The sequence below is a fragment of the Agelaius tricolor genome, unplaced genomic scaffold (genome assembly GCF_023055355.1).
Source record: "Agelaius tricolor isolate 1412-34295 unplaced genomic scaffold, bAgeTri1.0.p SCAF_5, whole genome shotgun sequence".
NCBI classification, from domain to species: domain Eukaryota; kingdom Metazoa; phylum Chordata; class Aves; order Passeriformes; family Icteridae; genus Agelaius; species Agelaius tricolor.
In genome coordinates this window covers 22,304,671-22,326,540 of record NW_027269265.1, presented here as the reverse complement: position 1 = coordinate 22,326,540, position 21,870 = coordinate 22,304,671, and the positions used below count along the sequence as shown (strand labels likewise).

Sequence of the window (21,870 nt, the reverse complement as noted above, 5' to 3'; positions counted from 1 at the left end):
GGCATTACCTGCCCTGTTAAGGCTGTGGGAAGCGTCTCACAAGAAGTGAGACCTGACCCCTGGCTCCCTCTTCCTGCAGGATTTTGAAGGACTACAGCCACATCCACTGCCGCAAGCACCCCCAGCAGTCCTCTGTCACCACCGTGGTCAAGTCACACCACTGGGGTGTTCGCTATGCCCCTTCACCCAGTGATATCATCTGGTGAACCCCCATGGCAGAAGGGAGGGAGGCAGGGGGAACAAGCAGATATGGGGAAGCCCATGTCCATACCTATAAGGAGCCCGTGTACCTGGCTATAAGGAGCCTATGCCCATAGCTATAGGGAGCCCATATAGCTGTAGGAAACCTGTGTCTGTATCTGTAGGACACTTTCCAAGGGTGATGGGGGATGAAAATCCCTCCTATTGCCATAGCAGAAGTCAGCAGGGTCAATTGGGGTGATCCTCCAAAGGTGGCAGGACCCAGCCAGCTGAGATTAGGGGTGATTGCCAGACTCTGATTTGTCTGGCCTGGTTCCAAAGCCTCCTGATGGTATGAACCTCCACTGTGGCTATTCTCTGGTTTGGGGGGCTCTGCATACGACAGCAAAGCAGCGAGGGGAGGGGAAGAGGGCGAGCTCAGAACAATGTCTGCCAGGATGGTTGGTGCAGATAGCAGGAGACAGAGCTTCATGAAGCTATGATGGGAGGCCCAGGACACAGGGCATTTCTTCCTCCTCATCATGTTCAAGTTGTGTTTTCCTCTTACAGGGAGAATTTATCAGTCCGCGGCACATCGTGGTGGGTGCGATTCATTCTGCTTAATATCTGCCTGTTCATCCTTCTTTTCTTCCTCACAACGCCAGCCATCATTGTCAACACTATGGACATGTTCAATGTCACACATCCTGTGGAGAGCCTCAAGGTAGTCCCTAACCCATGCCAATTTTCCTGAAAGTTTGTAATTTCCAGGCTTATCTGTGACAGGTGGAGGGCACTAGCTCTACACTGTCCTAAGATGAGCCATCACCAGGATGGGCATTGATGGGAAACAAAGTCATTGATGAGATCATGTCTGTGCTTGCTATCCATCCCCTTCTCATTGTGTTTCCAGTGGCAGAGCCCTGGGGCAGCACCTGAGCTTTGGTGCTGGTGCCTCCATGGAGGCAGGCAGGTTGCTGTCCATTCAAAAAGAAAGATTTGGAAAGAGCTCAGGAGATGTCAGGAGCTGCCAGCAGCACAGCCCCTTCTTGCTCATTGACCTATGAGCTTTTGGGTGGGCACTGGGGCTCAGAACATGGCTGTGGTGCCCTTGGCTGGTCTCAAGTTCTTATTTCCTGAAACAAATGCCCCTGCTCAGGGAGGGGATGCTCCAGCCTACCTGCTGCACAGACCATTGTGTGCAGTCTCCAGCCTGGCTGTGCTGTGGTGGGTTGCTGAGGGGGTGTTTGACCTCTCTCTTCCTGCAGAACCCCATCATCACCCAGTTTTTCCCTACGCTGCTGCTCTGGGCCTTCTCCGTCTTCCTGCCCTTCCTCGTCTACTACTCAGCATTCTTCGAGTCTCACTGGACAAGGTAATGTGCTGGCCCCCACAGTCCCCCAGGGCTGCCACAGATGGGAGGAACTGCAGTGGAAGGGGAACCCAGCCTGCAGGGAGGCAGGCAGTGAGCGGTAGACCCCCACAGTGGAGCAGAGCCCCCTGGGTCCGTGCACAAAGGAGCCATTTGCTTCCCAAAGTCCTCAACACCTTCAGGCTACTGACAAAGTCAGTTGGTTTTAAGATGGATCTTGAAGATGGAAGAAGTTTGTAAGAGGGATGGTGTGATGGTGGACTGGCAGCAGCAGGGCCATCCCAGGCAGAGGTATGGGTTCATGATGCCCAAAGTAGGGGAAACTGCCCAGCTCCTACAAGGAGTTCTCTTTGTCTTGACCCTCCATCAGCCACAAGCCCTGTGCCTCATCTGATAAGTCTTTGCAGGAGCTTTGTCACCACGTCCCTTCTTTTTTCTGGGGAAAACAGGTTATGAATTCACACTAGACCCCCACCTGCCTCTTGTTGGGTGTCTATACCAGCAGGGATGGTAGGAGAGGGCAAAGATGAAGGAGATGAGAGGCTACAGCAGATTCCTCATGGTGACACACCCTAGCCTAGGAGAGTCTTTGCAAGGCCCCAGTGGATGTACAGACCAAATGCACACAGCATTGTGAAGCAGGGAGTAACTCCTTGGTGAAAAGCGAGACCAAGCCCAGCCCCTCACCCCACCTTCTGCTCTTTCCCAAAAAAGTGCAATGTTCTTTTCTTGTCTTCCCTCTCTGCAGGTCAAGTGAAAATCAAATCACCATGCACAAGTGCTTCTTCTTCCTGGTGTTCATGGTTATCATTCTGCCCTCGCTGGGTCTGAGCAGGTACAGACCACCCTGCCATGCTGCTCTCCCTGCTCCTGAGCTGCCAGGATCACACCTAGGCCCCTCACCCCTGCAATCCAGCCCCAAAGGGCTAAGATCCCATTGCCCTCCAAAACACAGCAATCTCTGGGGAGGAAAACACTCCTTTAGCAGTGCTGAGCCACTCATACATGGTCACATCTGGGAACTTTCCCTGCAGAGGAGTGGAGCAGAGCAGTTTACCAGGCTGCCATAGCTGACCCAAGGGGGCTGGTGGCAGTGATCAGCTGCTGCTTGGGTTCAGCAGACCCTAAAAGGACCTGGTCAGGTCCTGCATAGCTCCAGCTACAGTAATCCTGGCGGCCATCCAAGAGGCGAGCACACACTCCACAGTGGTCTCGTGTGGCAGAAGGGGCTGCCCTGGCAGTGTAGGGTGCAGAGTGTTTTGCCTGCTCAGGACAGGGGAAAAAAGCACGTGCCTGCTGGGTGTCTCACATCACTCTGTAGCTCCCCCTCTGTCTGAGCTGCTCCTCTTCTGTCCTCTCCAGCCTGGACCTGTTTTTCCGCTGGCTCTTCGACACCCACTTTCTGGATGAGGCTGAAGTCAAGTTCCAGTGAGTAGCAGGAAGCTCCCAAACTTCCCAGGCAAGCGGGAGCACCTGTTGTCCACCGCCAGCAGCTCTTGCACCTCCTGCCTGAGCATTCTCTCACTGTGTCACCTCTCTGTCCCTGGGGCAGGTGCGTTTTCCTCCCAGACAATGGCGCCTTCTTCGTCAATTACGTAGTGACCTCCAGCCTGATTGGGACGGCCATGGAGCTGCTGCGCATCCCAGGCCTCCTCGTCTACACTGCTCGCCTCTGCTTCGCCAAGTCCGAGCCCGAGCGGCTCCATGTCAAGCGGGTATGTGGCTCTGGTCACCCGGGAGCCTTTGTGACCCCAGCACAGCAGAGATGCACGCACTGGAAACTCAGGCTGTCGTGGTTCTCTGGGGATGTTTATGGGGACTTCTTCAGGCCCCTTGGGGGCTAGTGGGGGTGAGGCAGTCCCGTGGGCCAGGTGCAAGTGCAGGCTTTGCAGTGACAGAGGTGGCAATTACTCTGTTGGTTGTGCCCCAGAGCCAAGCATACCAGTTCCAGTTTGGACTAGAGTACGCCTGGACCTGCTGTATCTTCTCTGTTGTCATGACCTACAGCATCACGTGCCCCATCATTGTCCCCTTTGGTGAGTATGATCCCATGCCCATGGTCCCAGCCATGCCAAGAACAGCCTGTCCCAGGCACCAGCAGCAGCACAGGAGTGCAGGCTTCCTGCATGGTACAGGAGGGCACCCTTGGGCATCGTTCCCAGGGCTTGCCCTGCTCTCCCTGTTGCCTGGCTGTCCTCACTGCCATCCATCCAAATGGCTCCTCTTGTCCCACCAGGGTTGCTCTACATGCTCCTCAAGCACATGGTTGACCGGTACAACATTTACTATGTGTACATCCCCACCAAACTGAACCAGCGCCTCCACGTTGCCGCCATCAGCCAGGTCGTGGTGGCCCCCATCCTCTGCATGTTCTGGCTGCTCTTCTTCTCCGTCCTGCGCCTCGGTAGGGAGAGCCTGGGGCTGTGCCCTGCCACTGCTGAGGGTCCTGTCTGGTGTTTGGGGGTGACAAGCCACTGGTGTCGCCCTTGAGTTAGGCGTGGCTTGGAGGGTGATAAGGGTGGTGTGAAGACCTGGCAGATGAAGGAGGTGTCAGCTTGTATTTTGGGAAGGGGGTTGAGAGCTTGTAAAACCCAAAGCAGGCACCAGCCTGGGGCTCAGCTGGACGTGCAGCAGGTTCTTGGAGGCTTATGTGCTGCCCCAGTGTCTCTGTGCTATAGGTCCCACCCGGCCTGTCACCCTCTTCACCTTTGTGGTCCTCCTTTCCTGCATCATCTTCTCCTTCTTTGGCCTCTGCCTGAAGAAGCTGCAGCCACGGAAACCATCAAGCTACCAGGTGAGCGCAGCCAGCCACCCACTCTGTTCCTTCACTCCTGGCCTGCCATGGGGGATCTGAGATAGCACCTGGCTGTCCCTAGTCAAAGCTGGGCCCTTCCAACCATGATTTCCTCATGGCCTCCTTCCCCTCAGATGTCTGACCAGTCTGAGGGCGCCTTCAATGATGTGGAGCGGAGCAGTGTTTCCTCCACCCCTAACTCCAATGTGAGTACCCCTCCCCAGCCCTGCTGTGGCCATCTGCTCTCGCTCCCCTGGGTCCTGATGGCCCCCTGCCCCCCCGGGGCAGCTCTTTGTGGCCACCGTCCTGCAGGAGCCTGAGCTGAGCCTGACGCCGGCAGCCTCTCCGGCACACCAGTCCTATGGCACCATGGGCAACCACCTGGAGCCAGCGGAGGATGGGGAGGATGGGGGGCTGCAGAGCTTCGAGACAGAGCTGGAGACCGTGGAGGGCGAGTACAGGAGTGGCCCCGTGATAGAGAGCCAGGCTCGCTACCAGTGAACATCCCTGCCACAGCTGAGACTGACTGTGCTGAGAGTGGAGGACGTGCCCTGGGGCAGGAGGGAGCCTTCCCTGCACTGGGGGGGCCACCTTGCTGATGGGGCAGGGGATGACAGGACTGATGTGAGGGAGAGACCCCATTGCATGGGCAGTGGCAGGAGGGTCTGATGGTCCTTCCTGCTGCCTGCACTGGCTGAGCCCCTTTGTGCCCCCCTGTCCCCACCTGCCTCTTCCAGCACACAGTGGCGGGTGCAGCAGTATAGGGAGAGGGTCTCTCTGAGAGGCCATGCTTTTGGGGGCAGGAGGGAGGCCCTGTCCCCTCTGAGAGGAGGAAGCAGCCCAGACAGCCCAGATGAATGTGCCTGCCACCACGCTGTCCTCTGGGTCTTCAGTGGCAGGGGACAGCTGCCCGTAACCCTTGCATCTCACCCCAGCCATCCACTGCTCAGGCAGCTGTCCTGCTGCCTCCCCTGCTGCTGGCCTGCAGGCTGCTGCCTGCCCCTGCTTTGCCCATTTCAGCAGGGACTGCTGACATGCCTGTGCTTTGGTGGAGGAGGTGAGTGTCCCTACATCTGCCACCAGAGCCCCTACATGAGCACCAACAGCCCTGCACCAAGGTAGGCATCAAATGCAAGCCCAACTCTTCCTCGACCTCCCACCCCATTCCCCCATTTGCTGTACAATGCCTGTGCCCTTGGGCTCTTGAGAAGTGGGAGGTCAAGAGACAAGTGTGTTTAATGTCTTTGAGGACAACTCCTTTTCACTCCTCTTCCCTGGCAGCACCCCGTCATGCTCATGCTCTCACTGGGGCTGCCCATGGGACCCAGAATAGCTCTGTCCTAATGCAACAGAACAGGGGGGACAGGTGGAGGCTGGCAGGACCTGGACTTCCAGGTCCTCCTGGTCCACCACATCCCGCCTGCCTGCCCTTGTCCACAAGCTGCAGCTGTGGGATGCTCCCCCAGTAGCCACACTGCCTCTCAAGTGTGAGTCCTGCTGTGATTAGTGTAAATGTGCCATTACCTGCCCAGACAGCATCCCTGGAGTTTTCCAGCTCATCCAGAGTAAATGTGGTGGCCAGTGGGGATGAAGGTTTATCCTCATTCTCCTCAGCTCCTCTCCCACCATAACCCACCTGGGCATGCTGGCTCCTCACTCAGCCTTGCTTTGGCCTCAGGGCGATTTTCCTGTCCCTGATTCTCCTGCTAGCTTCAGAGCAACCAGAGTTGCATTGTCCCAGGGGAGTGCAGGAAGGGAAGGGAGGAAGGTGCAGCTCTGCCAGCACCAGGGCTGCTGGCATGCCAAGTGCTGTTGTGTGAAGGCAGATGCTCCTTGGCACTGGTTAGCATTAGCAGTGCCACTGGGAGGAGGGGTAGTGTGCCAGTTCTGGGCTGGGGAGGAGGTTAAGAGGCAGCCCAGCAGTGAGAGCATTAAGGGGGCCCTTAGGACGTTCCTGTGGGGCTGGTGGATCTCAGCTCAGCCGGCTGGCAGTCCCATGCCCCCCCATCCACACTCCTGCACGCTGGGGCGGTGGCTGCGGCACACTAGCCACAAAGGGGTTGCCTCGGGGGAGTCTTGAGCTCAGATGCACCCTTTTAATCCCAAAAAGTTCCCTGGGGGGTTTGTGGCCTCCTGCCCAGGTGCCCCCGTGGCTGCCCACAGCTCAGTGAGCTGCTCCCCTCACTGCCTGCTCCAGAGGCAGCCCCAGGCAGGGCACAGGCATGCTGGTGGCCTCTCTGGGGGTGGGAGCAAGTGCCTGCTAGTGGCACTGTGTCCTCGGGAGCTCGGGCTGCTGGTCTGATTGCCCTTGGCTGCCCCACTGCAGGAATGTGCCAGAGGTCTGTACCTTCTCGTGATTTATTGCTATGACCGTGCCTTGAATAAAATGACTTCACCCAGCTGCTGCCTGGCGTCGTCACCCCCATGCGTCTTTCCTGGCACTGGTTTGGGGGGAACCTTTGCCACTGGAGCCTTTTCCCACCTGTGGGCTGCTTTTGATCCTGCTGGGACATCCTGCACATGCTTCAGTGGCAAAGAGACTGCTTGGACACATCCCCACCTCCAGACTGCCCACTATGATCCCCTTAAAAACAAACCCCAACATGTGGGCAGAAGCAGCAAAGTTTCAGGAGTGGGAGGGCACCTCACTGTGTCCCAGATAGACTGGCACAGCCCTTGGCACCATCCCCCCATTGGGGGTGGGCTGCAGTCCTGGGACACTCGTGTGCCTTTCTTGCCCACCTTCTGTCAGCAGTCACTCCATTAGCAGAGCTGGCTCAGAACACCACCAAAGGTGCAGATGCTGCTTGAGGGTAGCAGGAGGGTGGCCTGGAGCCCCTCTGGGACCACAGCAAGGGTCAGGGACAGGAGGAACTCATCCCATCTGAGGATGGAGCAGGTGTTCCCAAACTGAATTACCCACCAGCAAGTCCCAGGGAAGGGTGTGAACACCATTTTGGAAGTTCTTCTCTAGATTTTGAGAGAACAGTGTTCTTTTCTGCCGTCCTCCCTCCCAAAATACATACTATTTTTTACCTGAATTCCTGCTTGAATGATTTGCCTCTGGTTTCAGCATGTTCCTCATGCTGGCTCCTCCACAGCTTCCCTGGAGTGAGCTCTGCCACTCTGGTTAACGGCACCGGGCAGGAGGCATGGGGAGGGCTTCCCTTTGGGTGAACACCTGGGAAATGTAAAACCCATCGCATGCCCCTACAGAGACACGGTTGGCAAGGAGTGGTAAACAGAGTTAACACAGGGCAGTGCTGTGTGGGGAGCTGGGCAGGAGCTCTGGCTGGGAGCTGTGATTGCCCCTGGCTGCAGCTTCCCTGAGCCTCACACTGGGAAGCTCACCAGGGCCTGCTGAGGGGTGTCAGCCCTGTCACACTGCACCTCTGCCTTGAAACCCGCTCACACCCTGCTCCCTGAGTGCAGCCTGCACACAGAATCCCTCACAGCCAGGCCCAGCAATGGCATGGAGTCTCCCACTGTGCCAGCTGCTGGCAGGCAGTGACAGGACCGTCCCCACTGGGCAGCAGCCACAGCAAAGGGGAGTCTGTGGGAGCTGTGGCAAACCTCCCTGCTGGCACAGGCAGTCAAAGATGGGAGTGCTGCTGGAGGCTGCCATGCTGGCCCTACCCTGCAGTGCCAGGTTTGGGCTCCCACCACCAGTCCTGAGACCAGGAAGAGTGGGAAAATTAACTTTATCAATGACCCAAAGGAGGTATTTCTTTAAATTCAGATCTCTGCTGCTCTCCATGCCCTTCACAGCCCATCACACATTGCCTTTTGGAACAATCCCATCCTAAATGGGCAGCATGACTCTCTCAGGATGTTTTTCCTTCTCTCCTGTGCCAGGGCTGGGATTTCCAGCCTTTGGAAGATGCTATTACAGACCCTGGCCTGGCTTCCCCACTCGAGGCACCATTCTTCCAGCATCAAGTGCCCAACTCTCACAGGGCTGGAAACCCATCATGTCAAAGCTAGAACATGCTAGAAGACAGAACCTCCTGCATCCTCACCAGCTGCTCCCTGGGCAGGGCTGCTGGAATAACTGCAATCCAGCTGGCAGGGTGGATCATGATCCATGGAGCCAGACAGGACTCCATTATGAAGTCCATGCTCTGCTGCTGCTGCTGACCAGCAGTGGATGACCAGTGGCAGGTGACCAGCAACAGGTGAGCCTGTGCTATGTCAAAAAACAAAAGCAGAGTCTGAACAACAGAAAAGGGATTTTTAGGCTGATTGCTTAAAATTCTGATTCCATTAGAGATTATCAGGCTTGAAGGGTCTGAGCAATCAGTAGCAGGGTGTCTCCATTAGCCCCTCCACTGCTCACCCACTCAATTTCCAGGCACAAAAGCTCCCAACGTGCTTTGGCTGGCGGATGCCTTCTCATGTCAGTCAAGCTGCACTACACAAGTGCTCCTAGTGACCAATGTCTCCAAAGCTAAAATCAACAAGAAACCAGTAAACTCCTCTCTGGCATCCTTTTTTTCTTGTCTGCTTGGGCCCTTTATATTAAAATAAACACAAGGCATCAGAAAAGGCAAAGACTCACTGTTGTTTTTTAATAAACAGTACAGCTGGGTACAAGAGGCACACAAACCAGTTCTCTTGGGAGTTACATAAAATGTGGCACAGAAGAGCAGAAGTCAAGGAGCTGGGAAAGCTAGAGGGAGCAGAGATGGTTTGGGTAGTAACACCCATATCCCACCCATCACAGAGCTGCCTACTTGTCACATAGAGCCAGGAGGTGTCCCATGATGCTGAAGGCGGATGCCCCATAACAGGGTTGCAAAGAGGACATTCCCAAACCCTTGTGCCCCCTACTGTGCCATCAAAGCCCCAGCTCCTCCATCCCTCACTGCTAGGTGCAAGAATGGGGAGGACTTCACCTGACCCAGCTGATGGAGAGAGCCATGGGCCAGGATGGACACCACCACACTGCAGGGCTGCAGGGGCAGAACATGGCGCCATGGGGAGGACAAGGAACCTGGGGATGTTCACTGCCTGTTTCACAACACCTATTAACTTTCCTCCAAACACAGCTGGGGGGCTTTTTGATGGTAGCCCATGGCAGGGCACTAGAGACCCATCTTACAGGGCACCCCTTCATCCCCTCCATGGCAGGGGCCTAGGAGACCTCAGTTACGTTGAGCAGGCAGCTTTCTCCTGCCCCCAGAGATGGAGGACATCTGAGAATAGGAGAAATGTGTCTTCAGAACAGGACCATCTCAGACCTCAACACTGGGCTCCTCCTGTCCTGAAGAAGAAGCAAAAAAAAGGGTGCTGCCTGTAACTGAATAATTGCTCCATGTCCTCCTCTGGGGCTAACAGTGGCCAGAAACATTGTTCTTCTTGTTCCACGGTGACTTCCCCATAAAGATGAACTCTTCCTCAAAATGCTCAAGTTCAGCCCCTTCACAGAGCCCTCAGGTGCTGCCTCTCAGCAGTTTTCTGGGATTTCTTCTAGCAGATGCTGTCTCCTCATTGCTGTGAGTGTGAGGAACTCTGCAGATGGGCACTGTGAGCAGCTGGGAAGTGCTCCAGATTCTGACAGCATCAGCAGAAAGATTCCAGCTATGCTTCCTCTGGCCTAGAGCCAGAATTTCTGGAAGCTGTTGCTATGACACGATTGCAACCTTCATTTTTAAGACATGTTTTCCTTGGATTTATTTTATTCTCCTAAACACAAAGCAGTAAACAGACATTGCTACTGCTGCTGTTGCTGCACTTCAGATGGCTCTAAGGTTAAACCAGCTGGCCAAATCAACACAAAGCCTTTAAGCTGGCAGCCCAACCCTGCCAAAAGTAGTCTCACCTTGGGATTAATGTGACACCATTGCCTGAAGAATTCCTAGGAAACCTACTGGGTTGTGGCCAATCTGACACAGGGAAAGGCCAGGGATCCCATCCAGGTCAGAGTCAAGGAAGAAAAAAGCACCAGGATTAACCATCTGGTAGTCATATATTGATGAAGGGAGAGGGGGAAAACTCTCTGCAAGGTTTGAGGACAGCCACATGGTGTGACCAGCCTTACTCTCTTGCTGCCTTTTGACCTGGATGGAGCCAAATCTGTCACTGCCACAACTGAACCAGGTGCAGCAGCACAGGAGGACTGAGCATGTCAGACCTGGCAGGTAAAGCACAGCAAATAGGATTTTGGGCAAATAAGCCCAAGAGGCCTGTGCCAGCTGTCACCTACCTAGGGTGGGTAGCAAGAGGAGGGAAGATGAGCAAGCTAAAACCCAGAGTAGGTACCTGGGTGTTGGTGTTCCTGAAGGAACTTGGGGCAGGGTGGCATACCTGTGCTGTGGCACTGCCAGGCTCTCTGCAGGGACATGCCCTGCCAGCCCTTAGCAAAGGCAGAGACACGCTCATGTTGAAGCAGGATGAACCAGGTGTGAGCCCTGCAGCAGTGTGAGTGGCAGAGGCAGCCATGGGCTGGGGCACACAGAAAGAAAGACAGAGGTGGGGAGAGGCAGCGAGTGTGGTGTGAGACTGCCCGTGCTCAGGACCGCTGCATGGTCAGGGATAGGGATGGCTGGCAGGACCTAGTCCCCTTCTGGGAGGGTCTCCCAGCCACGTTGCATGGCTTTCACCACAGCATTGTAGAGTTTGCTCCAAGCTTCCTGCACCTCTGGGCTGAAGGCAGCACCAAGGCATTTCTCCAGCATGTACAGCAAGGACTCGCCGACAGTCTGCAAACCAAACAAGGAGGTGTCAAGCTCAGCACCAGAGGATGACATTCAGTCTCTTGTCTCACTTTGCCACCTTTTCTGACTTCTCCAGTTGCAGGGCACCTGCTCCTCTTCCACCAACAGTACCAGGCCCCCCCAGTCCCTGGCTCATCAAACGGGACCCAGAACCAGCCCATGCCATCCTCTTCCCCTGCCCTATGCTGGCCCTCACCATGGATGAGTGTGGAGTGGAAGTCAGGGAGCAAGGGCTGATACTGCACATGTAACCCAGGGGAGAGGTGCACATCCTGTTTCTGTGGCTCCCAGGTGTAGGTAGCGGGCCCCATCCCTTGGCACAGCTGTGGAGCAGCAGAGCTGAGCAATGCCCTGATGTCAGAAGAGTGGATTAGACTCCATGCAGGATGCTTAGGGCATGTCTCAGTGCCTCAGGCTTCTCCACAGGGCACTGCTCCTCAGAGCTGGGAGCAGCCCCATGCAGGAGCACCCTCCCACTGAGTGCAGGGCTGGTGGGCATCACTGCCCCAAACAAAAGGGACCCTGCTGCCTCTGAAGAGAACAAAAGCTAGCAATAGGAACGAGCCAGGTGTGGGTTAGAAAGCTTTTCTTCAGCCCACTCTTTCCAACTGCATTTCTGTCCATGCTTGACAGCAGGAGAGGAGTGATCAAGGGTTTAATATGGAAGATGCTTGGGTGCTACTGGCGTGGAGGAAGCAGGGGCTGAGGTGCAGAAACCCCATCCCAGTGCAGACACAGAGAGGTGGATGCTCCCTTTTCCAGGTGGGGTGAGGTTTGCCCAGAGCATCAGATGCAAAGGATCCAGGGCAAAGGCTGAGCCTGCAGCCCTGTGACACAGGAGAGAATGCAGTGTCCTAAACCATGGTGCTCTTCAAGCAGTGGAAATGCTTTGCTCCCATCTGTCCTTTCTGCCTGGGCAAGGGCAGAAAACAAGGGGAGCTAAAAGAAAGGTTTCCCTCACTGGGGCAGTGGCACTACATTGGTATCAGCACCTTGGACAGGCTGCTCTGAGCCATCAGCTCTCTCCAGACAGCTGAAGCCAGAGGAAGGATGGGGCAGCTGAGGGCTGCAGGCAGGGGTGAACAAACACAGCCACAGTGAGACAAGGGAGAACACCTCACCGAGAAAGACTCAACCTTCACACCAACTGCCTGGTGCTTCTTGCCAAGGTTGCAGAGATACTCTTCCAGGCAGGACAAGTTCTCCAGGTGGCTCACAGCAGCATCAATCACCAGCATCACCTAGCATAGGAGCAGAAAGGCAGAATGGCGTTAACAGAAAGGTTCAGCTTCCTTCCCAGAGGAAACAAAGTGTCTGATTCTCTACTTCACCCATGTCAGCCGGACACCCTCCCAGGCCAGATGGCCTCTGAGCTTTTCTTTGCTCTGCTGTGATCCATGTGTCCCATCAGTGAGGCTGGAAGCAGCACACACCACATCCTTCCATGGGACACCACCAGAGCTGCACAGCAAGCAGCACTGCTGACCACCCTGTCCCAGAGGGGATAAACAGCCATACAGCAGAGCAGTTGCAGGTTAAGACCTAGTGCTGATGCAGTCATTAGAACTCCCAGGACTCCAGGACAAGTGCATGGGAACCCCAGAAGCTGCCAGGACCAGAGTTTCCGATTAGAAATTGCCAAAATGGTGCAGTTGTGAATAAGGCCACTCCAGTTCTAAGATCAGCCAAGCTACTTTGAAGAGATGGGTGGGGAGGACAGCCAGGTCTCTTGACCTGGTCTGGTAAAACACATACCATAGTCTCCCAGGAGCATTAAGAGTCAAATGGAAACAGGACAGAAAAGATTTAATGAAAGATGAAGGGAACAGACACAACAAATTAGAAGAAGAGATTAAAGCCAGGGCATGGTTATCTTGGCAAAGCCAAGAGGTGATAGAATTGTGCACTGTAATTTCAACAGGCCATTTATCTCCAACAAGAGCAAAAAACTATTTCAGCTCAAGGCAATAATCTCAACTTTGCCAATAAAGAGAGGCTGGAAAATAACAAAAAGCTTGCAGCTGCTATCAGAGGAGCTCAGTCCTGAAACAGCCTCTTAACAAGGAATAAAGACAGGCAAGCAAAGCACCAAAGTGGTTTAAAGATGGAGCCAGGCAGTTTATGAAGGCATCTGCAAGCCAAGGCTGTGCTTTGTCCCAGTGTGGCTTCTCTTCAGGGTTCAGCAAAGGGTCTCTGCTGCACCAGGTGTGCTGTGCATGCAAGAGCCTCTCCTCAGCATTGCTCCTTTCTGTGTTTGGGGTTAGGGTAATGTGCACTGCAGCACTCCCTTGGAGGCTCTCTGAGAGGTGCTGTGTGCCTGCTGGCTCTGCAGCTGCATCAACAACCCCTCCACAGCAGCAGGTCCAGGGTAGCCTGGCCCATTGCCCAGGTCTGTGCCACCTCCTGGTCAGCGTGGGGCCAAGCAGGGAGCTTCACTCCTCATCTGGACACAGGTGAGCTCCCCGAGACACCTCCACAGTAGGAGAAGGATTCTTTCAGCTTTCACAGGAAGCAATCCACTCTCAGATGAGGGCATGGAAATCAGCATGGTGTCTCTTAGCCACCATAACCTGCATTCTCATTCCCTCCCCACTGTTGTAGGGCACTTTGTCCTGGCCTTCTGCTAGCATGAGTAACCCCCTGCAGTTACCATCTCAGAAGGAGACTTCCATGTGCTCCCTGGTCAGACACACCACAGTCCCAAATCCTTGCCTATGGGCTTCATCCTCCATGGAGGCTGAGCTCCAGCCATGCCACAGCCCCTTTCTCACCTTCCTGATGTGATCCAGGAACTCAGGGGCAGAGAGGCACTCCTGAGGGCTGGCAAACTGCTTGCAGTTGTACTGGAAAAGGGGCAGCAGGTCAGGATCCAAGTCAAACAGCCTGCAAGAGCAAGAAAGAACACCCCATCTTCTTACTTCCTCAGCTTTATTTAAAGTGCCACTCACCCCATCAGCAGCTCACCCACAGCCTACTTCTGCCTCTCTTCCCACCTACTGATCCATCTCCAACTGTAAAAGGTCCAAAAGTTCTGAAAAGTTTTAGTTGGGGCAATCCAGATTGCCTATAGACAAAAACCTCTCTGTTTCTCTAGTCCATAACCCCAGCTCTCAGATACATATTTATGGCACCTGAGAATTGGCACCCAACCCTCTGGAGTGTCTTCCAGCCTGGCTCTTCTCCTCAAAGAGTTGGCTGTTATCTCAACTATTCCCATTCCCACTTTTTGATCCCCTTGAACCCAAAAGCTCCCAAATCGGGGAAGCTCCAGCAGCCATCTGGACCAAGGGGGGAATGTACAAACTCAGCTGATGCCCCACTCCCCAGCACCATTACCAGCTCCCATGTCCTCTCCCCCTGCCCCATCTCCCTTGCCAGTGTGTGTCAGGCACAACAGGGATTCAGTAGCAGCCACCCAGGTAGGTACAACTGGCCACCAGTAATTCAGGCAAGTCTGTCTTCTCCTTATCCTGCACATTAAACTACTGCATCCCTCTACCCCACATTCTTGTCACTGCTCTAGTCCTGCTCTGGGAGATTTTGATCTCTCTCGCTCCGAAAGCTGCTCATCAACTTTCCAGCTGTCTTTTTTAAACGACTTTTCATTGATTTTTCCTTTTTTCTCTTCACATAATTAATACATTAATCTGCTGAAGAGAGGCAAGAAGCTGGGTATCATCCATTCCATCCGGCGCACCATTTCCTCTGCCCTGCGACTGAATGCCTCCCTGGCGGCCAGGTCTGTTCCTGGGGCCTCACAGCACTTCCCTGGTACGCAGCCCTTCGGAGAGCAGAAGTCGCGGTGTCAGGGCGGGGATCAGCGGGCAGGAGCGCACAGAACCTGCCCGCCGCTTCTCGCTCGCTCTCCGTCTCCGCTGGCAAAGTTCTCCCTGGCGAGGGCCGGGGAAGGCAGGCCAGCAGCGGGGAGCGGAGCCCCCGGCCCTGCCCCACCCGCTGCCCCGCGGCACCTGCGGCTCCCCGCGGGCCGCCAGCCGCGGGAGGGGAGAGGGGCCGGGCCGGGAGCGGGCCGGGAGCCATGCCAAGCGCAGGGAAGCGTTTCTCCCCGAGGAGCGCAGCCGGGCCATCCCTCCCGCACGGGTCGGCGCGGCCGGGGCCGGGGTGCGGTGGGCGCATCGCGCCGCTCACCTGCTGAAGAGGACGAGGCCGTGCTGCTCGGGGCTGCCGCTCAGCCGCTGCCAGCTCTCCCGGATCAGCGCTCGCTGTCCGCCCGACAGCGGCATCCCGCTCTCCATGGCGGGGCGGGGGCCCTGCCCCTGCCGCCCGAGGCGAGGCGCTGGCACCGCGGCTCCGCGGGCGGAGGGGCCGGAGAGCTGCGGCCGCCCCTCGCTCGCTCCGCGCCCCCGCCACGGCCGCAGCCGCGCTCCGCCCGCCGGCACCGCCGAGCCCGCGGCCGCTCCGCTCCAGCCGCGCCGCCCCGGCCGGGAAAGGGAGATCTCACCGAGTGTTTCTCACTCGGGAGAAGGAAGGATGGAGGGATGGAAGGAAGAAAAAAGAAATTCGAAATGCCCAAACTTCCCTATCCCGGGCCCGCGGGGCAGAGCAGAAAGTTCAGCTGGTTCACGGTTGACATTTTCCGTCGCCCTGATTTTACAAGTGAAGCAGCAGGGCAGAGCCGTGCCAGCAAGGAGACCACCGGGACCTGGCCGCCTTTGCTCACCATCAGCACAGCTCCCTGTGAGCAAAACTTTGCCTGGGAGGGCCTTAACGATGCTCCACAGCATCCTCTTGCTTTTGGCCACTTCCACTGAGACCCTGGATGCCACACAGCCACTTGCTGTCTCCACAGACAGATGCAGTCTAGACACTGCAAGGTACGTGTCTAATTTAAGGCTAATTATGCCAGCTGAAGCAGGCAAAGTTGTTAATAACAGATGAGAAGACATGACATCTTTGTCAAATGTGTTCAGGATGCACAAACTCTGCTGTTCAGACACTGCTTAATTTGGCCGCAGGATTTACGCAGAACAGAGGAAACAAAGCAAGAAATGGCAAATGAGGTCCCAAGCAGCACAAGGGAAGTCAGGAAAGTTAAGGTTTCAGAAGGAGAGAGCAATACAAAAGTGCAACTATTACTGAAACCATCACAGTCTGCACCAAAATGACAATTGTGCTGATCTTATTACAAGTTCTGCTTCTGTACATCAGACTTATTTCTGGTAATCAGGAGAAAAGACAGAAGCCTCTGACCCATCCCAGAGGCACATTGACTAAGTGTAGGCAGAAAGGAGGCTCTTCTTGTGGGAGAATTGAAAACATTCCCTGGGAGGAGACAAGTTCAAAGTCTCAATGTTATGTTCTCAGCCCCAGCTTGTCTCCCAGGGGCCTTTCTCCTACAGAGCTGGAGTGACAGCACTGACTGCATTGACAGCAGGAAGCCACCTGAGATGGCTCTGCAAGTGCCAGAATAAATTACTTGTTTTCTCAGGATTTTGAGACCTCACATTCTCAGCACAGACCAGACAAGATGCTGTGCAGGAAAAGCTCCACATGTGTTAAAGGAAGCTGAAGAACCCTGTCCTAAAATTGGGCACTTGAGTCAGAACTGATGGGACTGAGGAGTCAGCTAAAACAGCATCTTGGCTGTGTGGTTTCGAAGGGCATATTCCCACCGAGAGCTGATGATAAATAACTGCTGTGATAACCGCTGAAGCGGCGAGGAGCCCGAGAGGGCAGCTGGAAGATACAGGGTTAACCCGAGCAGGGCGGAGACCAGCCCGGCAGCGACACGGCAAACATTAACCTTCAGCTGTCCTGCGGGGTCAGGAGCGAACCAGCAACGAGCACCAAGTGTCATCCTTGGTCATCTGTGCAAGGTGCTCTGACATTTCAGCCACTTGTCACAGGCACGCAGACACTGGAGCTCCACAGAGCCTGGCTGGACAGTTCAGCCTGGCCCTGCTAACAATAAAGGGTAGAACAGACAGGCAGTGGCGTGGTGCCAGGGTGCTGGAAAGGAGCATGGAGAGTCATCCAGGCCACAGGCTGCTGAGGAGCAGAGTTGAAGCACATATGTGCAGTCACAGCAGCAACCAAGGCTTGATGATTACTTGCCTAAGAACTTTCAAATACATTCAGAGCTGGCTGATAGTGAAGGAAGAGAAACTCCACAAAAGCAAGTTGTAGTTAAGAGTGATCAGTTCCTGAGGATTTGTTGGGATTTGGGACACCTTTGCTCCCATCCACATAAGGCACCATATCAGCTACCCTATCCCAGGGCAAGAACAAAGAACAGGTTCAGCCCTTGTTTCTGACAGAAAGGGTGTCTCAGACAATAGCAGTGAAGCTGGGATGGCAAAAGAAAACGTTGGCTCTTGTCCAGAATGATGTCCCTGCACTTTCCCTCTGTGCTGCAGGTAGGTGCAAGGCACAAGTGTCAGATAAGATATAAGGGCAGCAGTGAGAGGGCTGAGACTGATATGCCTTCCTCCCATGGAAAACAGGAGTGCCTCAGCTGATGAAAGGGGCAATGGTCTGGCCATATTCCCACCCACCTGTTGGTACCCAGACTGGTACCCAAACCCCACACAGGTGTGACACACAATAGAATCCAAGAACTCTTCCCTGCCCACCAGCAACAGCTCCTTCTGGGCAGGATACATTCAGGAGCAGTTTCCCATCTCCCCGGACTGTCTCAACAGTGAATCCACCCCTTTGCTGCCTTCTGGCATTGATACATCTCCACACTCTTAAAAAATCCTGTATTTTTTCCCCTGTGCATAGGTCTTCCAGCACAGGAAGAAAGACCTGCAAGGAGGGACTTGAGAAGGGACACAGGGAGAGCTCAGGGATAAGTAATGTTCAAAGCACCACTCAAAGGATTGAAAAGACCAAGGGTTTGGGAGAGACAGTGCTCTTGCCTGTGTGCAAAGCAGCTTCTTCCTCGCAGTTATGTGGCTGTCGGAGTTCCTCCTGCTGTCACAGCACCAAGGCACTGAGAGCACACGTCTAGAGAGGATTTCAAGTTCAAGGAAGCAAACAAGAAAACTTCTCTTCTTGTTCCAAATGTTTTGTGAGCCTTCAAGCATGAGAATCTCAGCAAGAGGTTGAGCATTGCAATGCTCTGAGGTCTGAGGGGTTCCTGTGATGGTTCCCAGCTCCCTTGGCTCCATGTACCTAATCTGGCAGTTCAGTTCTTTTCTGAGCTCCTCTTGGATTCCTGCAAGACTGTCCCTGGAGCTCTCATGAGTGAAGAACAACCAAGTCAGCAGCACAGACTGCTCCATCTGTAGGCCACTTGAAGAAAGGGGAGGGAGGTTTTTGGAGAAATTCAATGAGATGCAAAGAGAATGATAATGCTTTTTTGTGCATTGGGAGAACACGATTTTATCATATTTTTAGTTTGCACTGGGTTTCATTCTTGTAATCTACATCCACTTCGAGTTACCGTACCAACACTCTTAACCTCCTTGCCAAGTGTCAGCTTTACTTGCTCAGTGTCTCAGTTTACCCACATGGAAAGAACATTGCCCAATCTCATAAAACAGAGTGAGAGAACTAGGAGTAAGCTCACAAAGTGAGCCCAGTCCCCAGTCCATCACTCAGGGTTCACAGCCCCTGAAGAACAGCCCTTCCTGCCCAGGGAGGCCCTGTGTGCCTGGCCCAGGGATGACTGCTTTGCCTGTGCTGCTGTGGCACCATCAGTTTTCATCCCAGCTGCTGCACTAATAAACCCATATCTCCCTTTGAACTCTTGCTCATTTCCAATTCTACATCTGTGAGTGTTCATAAATAATGACACTCTGATCTATCTGCCTCAGGCTCCCTGCTCACTTAGGATACAGACTCCTGGGCTTGGCTAATCCCCTTTGTTTCCCCTTTTCCCCAGTCTCAAAGCCAGATTATGACAGGTTCTTTTTTTCCCAGACTCCCATCACCTCCCATCCCATCCTCAGGTGGGGGCAAAAATCATGCAACGTTCCCAAAATTCTTCACAAGCAACCCCTCAGGCCATGGTGCAGCACAGCTCAGTAGCAAAGCCAGTCACGAAATATGGTTGCATAACAAGAATCAAAAGTGGTGCAGGAGGTGATAGTCTTGTCCATAACATTATTTAGATGAGCTGCAGAGCTTGCTTGCTGTCACCATGACTAGGGAGAGAACAGGGCAGCACTACCACCCTCAGTGGTGGGGATCTGGGCTAAGAGGAGAGGGATAGGCAGAGGGAGGATTCAACAGTAGAATAAAATGAAAACTTCTTTTGAATTCAATTTGCTAGACATCCCCAGCTTTATCCTGAATATCCTATGGCCAGCTAGGGAATATTTGAACAGACAGGTGAAAACAGTCACAGGATGACCAGACAGAAAGTGGTGAGAAAAGTCAAAGGGGAGCACACGGAGCTGTTGGACCAGGTCTGGCACTTGCAGATGCTCAGACCTTACCCCAGATTTATTTACCTTGGGCTCCCTAGCACAGCGATAACCAACAGGCTTCTTCCAAGAAGCAACCTCTGCCTTTTGTAAGGCACTCTGCCAAAGCGAGTTCAAAGAGTTCAAGACCATGTCAGTCTTGACACACAAGCTGAACTTGGTCATAAGACACAGTTATGCAGCTGTGTGCACCCCAGGCTGGTGGGATGCAAGCACAGAGCTCTCCAGCCTCATTAGCTCAACATGGTGCTCTAGCTAATGTGCCTGGCAACTTGGCAAGCATTGTGTTAGCACAGTTACCTGGCTTCTGTCCTACCTGGGGATGATGCACATGGTCTTGGATCTTCCTCCAGTTGTCCTTATGCTTCTGGACTGGCTCATCCTTCAGCTGCTGAAACATCATGGCAAAAGCTTGTAAAAGAGTGCTTTATTCATTGTGGAGTCTCCTCTGTAGTTTCCCCCCTGGATTTCTTGTTTCAGAAGCACTGCTGGTCTCTCAAGTGGTCATCGATCGTCTTCTCTCTGATCTCAACTCTCTTTGTTCTCTCCCTCCTTGCAGTTTTAATTGACACTATTGATTAGGCCATCTCTGATAAATGTTTGACCTACAGCGGTAGTCGCCAGGAATAGCATTTTGGATATGATCTATTAAAACAAAGATTGTGTAATTTACTGCACCCATTCCTTCATGTCAGGGCTGTGCCAGCATCCCCACATTTCAGCTTTGCACTCAGCCATCTGGTCTCAAAGCAAAACCCCCTGTATTATTCCTTCCATGTGTGGGACACTTCTGTATTGAGACTTTCTCCTCCTCACCTAAGCCATTACAGCTTTGGGGCTTTGTCAAAAATAATTCTCCTGTTCAGTGAGGAATTTTTCACCTGCAAACTGCACTGCTAGGTTCACCACTAAACCATGTCCCCAAGTGTCACATCTATGTGGGTTTTGTACACTTTAAGGTATGGTAATTCCATCACTTCCCTGGGCAGGCTGTTCCAATGCCTGGCCACCCTCCGAGTGAAGAATTTTTTTCCTCGTATTCAATATAAACCTGGCCTGATACAACTTGAGGCCATTTCCTCTCATCCTGTCACTTGTGACTTGAGAGAAGAGACTGATCCCCACCTTGCTGCAGCCCCCTTTCAGGTACTTGTAGGGAGAGAAGTTCCCCCCATAGGTCCTTCTCTAGGCTACACATCCCCAGCTCTGTCAGCTGCTTCTCATCAGAGCTGTGCTCCAGATCCTTTACCAGCTCTGTTGCCCTTCTCTGGACAGGCTCCAGTACCTCATAGTTTTTCTTGCAGTGAGGGATCCCAAAAATGAACACAGGATTTGAGGTGTGAGTGCTGAGAAAGGGACAATCATTGCCTTGGTCCTGCTTGGCCACACTGTTTCTGATGCATGTCAAGAATGTACCATCTCAATGCATGTTCATATTATCAACTGATGCTCCCCCCTTCTCAGCTACTTTCATTCTCCACCTTGTAATGGAACAGTTATTGTCCCTAAAGCACTGCAAGGCACCAGCACACTGCCAGAGTGTGACTCAGCTGATCCAATACAGATGCTTTCATAAGGACACATAATCTAAACTCCCATTCTGGTCAGTGGAGAAACCCAGGTACTTAAGAACCACCTCACCCTAAAATACATGGTGAAAAAAATAGGTCAGGTGAATGAAGCCTTAAGACTACCTTTTGTCAGCTGCATGACAACAAGATGACAGGCTTTGGATGCAATATAAAGCAATGACTGCAAGAAGGATAAAAATGGAAAAGCAATTTACAACAATCATAATGCTTGTCAGACTTACACCCATTCTATAAAGCACAAACTTTCTACGTCCACAGCACGCACTACATGGCCCAGAGCACAGTCAGTGGTGGTATATTAGAAAACAATTCCAATGTGTACAACCACAAACCTCAGATGTAGACCAGGCAGCAGTGGTAGGTGTAGCAAAGATGAAATCCATATGATTACAGCATATGGACCTTGGGAGACTGATGTTGGAAGACATGGTTTGGATTGGGAAACCTTATAGTTAACCAAAGAAAATGAAAAGGAGGTCATGGGAGATTGAGGGCCAAAGGAAGCAACTTGTATGGGAAGTTTCTATTTGGTTAGAAAATAGAAGATTAAGAAACAGCTTGAAGACAGAGCACAAAATCTATATTAAAACACCAGGTCATAAAAGAACCTCATTCTTGTTGAGGAAGAGATAACAGGGTGATGGCTGGAATCTAAAAGCCTACAAGTCTGGTAGGTTCAAATCAAGTGCAAATTGGAATCAGTCACCATTGTTCACCCGTGTGAGATCATTTACCTGCAGAAAGAAGCCATTCTTCCTTTAGGGGGCAGTGAGAAGTAAAGTTTTACTTCAGATATTATCAGCATTTTACAAACAATACTTCCTTC

At 53.3% G+C, this 21,870-nt stretch overlaps 2 protein-coding genes across 5 annotated transcripts in view; one reads left to right on the top strand and one right to left on the bottom strand.

Annotated features, from left to right (window-relative positions):
- TMEM63C (transmembrane protein 63C) overlaps nucleotides 1–6,745 on the top strand; it is a 32,288-nt gene extending 25,543 nt beyond the window's left edge. For all 3 annotated transcript variants that reach the window (XM_071426744.1, XM_071426745.1, XM_071426743.1), the window contains exons 14-24: nucleotides 80–202; nucleotides 751–904; nucleotides 1,449–1,555; nucleotides 2,301–2,387; nucleotides 2,915–2,980; nucleotides 3,105–3,267; nucleotides 3,483–3,588; nucleotides 3,789–3,956; nucleotides 4,231–4,346; nucleotides 4,481–4,552; nucleotides 4,635–6,745. In XM_071426744.1, the coding sequence (XP_071282845.1) occupies nucleotides 80–202; nucleotides 751–904; nucleotides 1,449–1,555; nucleotides 2,301–2,387; nucleotides 2,915–2,980; nucleotides 3,105–3,267; nucleotides 3,483–3,588; nucleotides 3,789–3,956; nucleotides 4,231–4,346; nucleotides 4,481–4,552; nucleotides 4,635–4,847 (1,375 nt within the window). In that variant the 3' untranslated portion in view covers nucleotides 4,848–6,745. The remainder of the gene's footprint in view (nucleotides 1–79; nucleotides 203–750; nucleotides 905–1,448; nucleotides 1,556–2,300; nucleotides 2,388–2,914; nucleotides 2,981–3,104; nucleotides 3,268–3,482; nucleotides 3,589–3,788; nucleotides 3,957–4,230; nucleotides 4,347–4,480; nucleotides 4,553–4,634) is intronic.
- Nucleotides 6,746–8,883: 2,138 nt separating this feature from the next.
- NGB (neuroglobin) lies at nucleotides 8,884–21,032 on the bottom strand. 2 transcript variants are annotated; one of them, XM_071426747.1, is made up of 4 exons: nucleotides 19,769–21,032; nucleotides 13,834–13,945; nucleotides 12,184–12,303; nucleotides 8,884–11,047 (listed from the first exon to the last, which is right to left on the bottom strand). In XM_071426747.1, the coding sequence occupies exons 1-4, from the start codon at nucleotides 19,831–19,833 to the stop codon at nucleotides 10,901–10,903; spliced, it is 444 nt and encodes a 147-aa protein (XP_071282848.1). In that variant the 5' UTR covers nucleotides 19,834–21,032; the 3' UTR covers nucleotides 8,884–10,900. The 2 variants fall into 2 exon arrangements, with proteins under 2 accessions (XP_071282848.1, XP_071282847.1); XM_071426746.1 differs by lacking the exon at nucleotides 19,769–21,032 and adding an exon at nucleotides 15,209–15,660.
- Between the last annotated feature and the right edge of the window lie 838 nt (nucleotides 21,033–21,870).

Coding starts and splice junctions, on each gene's coding strand:
- NGB (XM_071426746.1), bottom strand. CDS start 15,315: ATGGAGAGCGGGATGCCGCTGTCGGGCGGACAGCGAGCGCTGATCCGG. Junction 12,304..13,833: donor TCCTGGATCACATCAGGAAG/GTGAGAAAGGGG, acceptor CTCCTATGCTAG/GTGATGCTGGTGATTGATGC. Junction 11,048..12,183: donor TGAAGGTTGAGTCTTTCTCG/GTGAGGTGTTCT, acceptor TTTGGTTTGCAG/ACTGTCGGCGAGTCCTTGCT.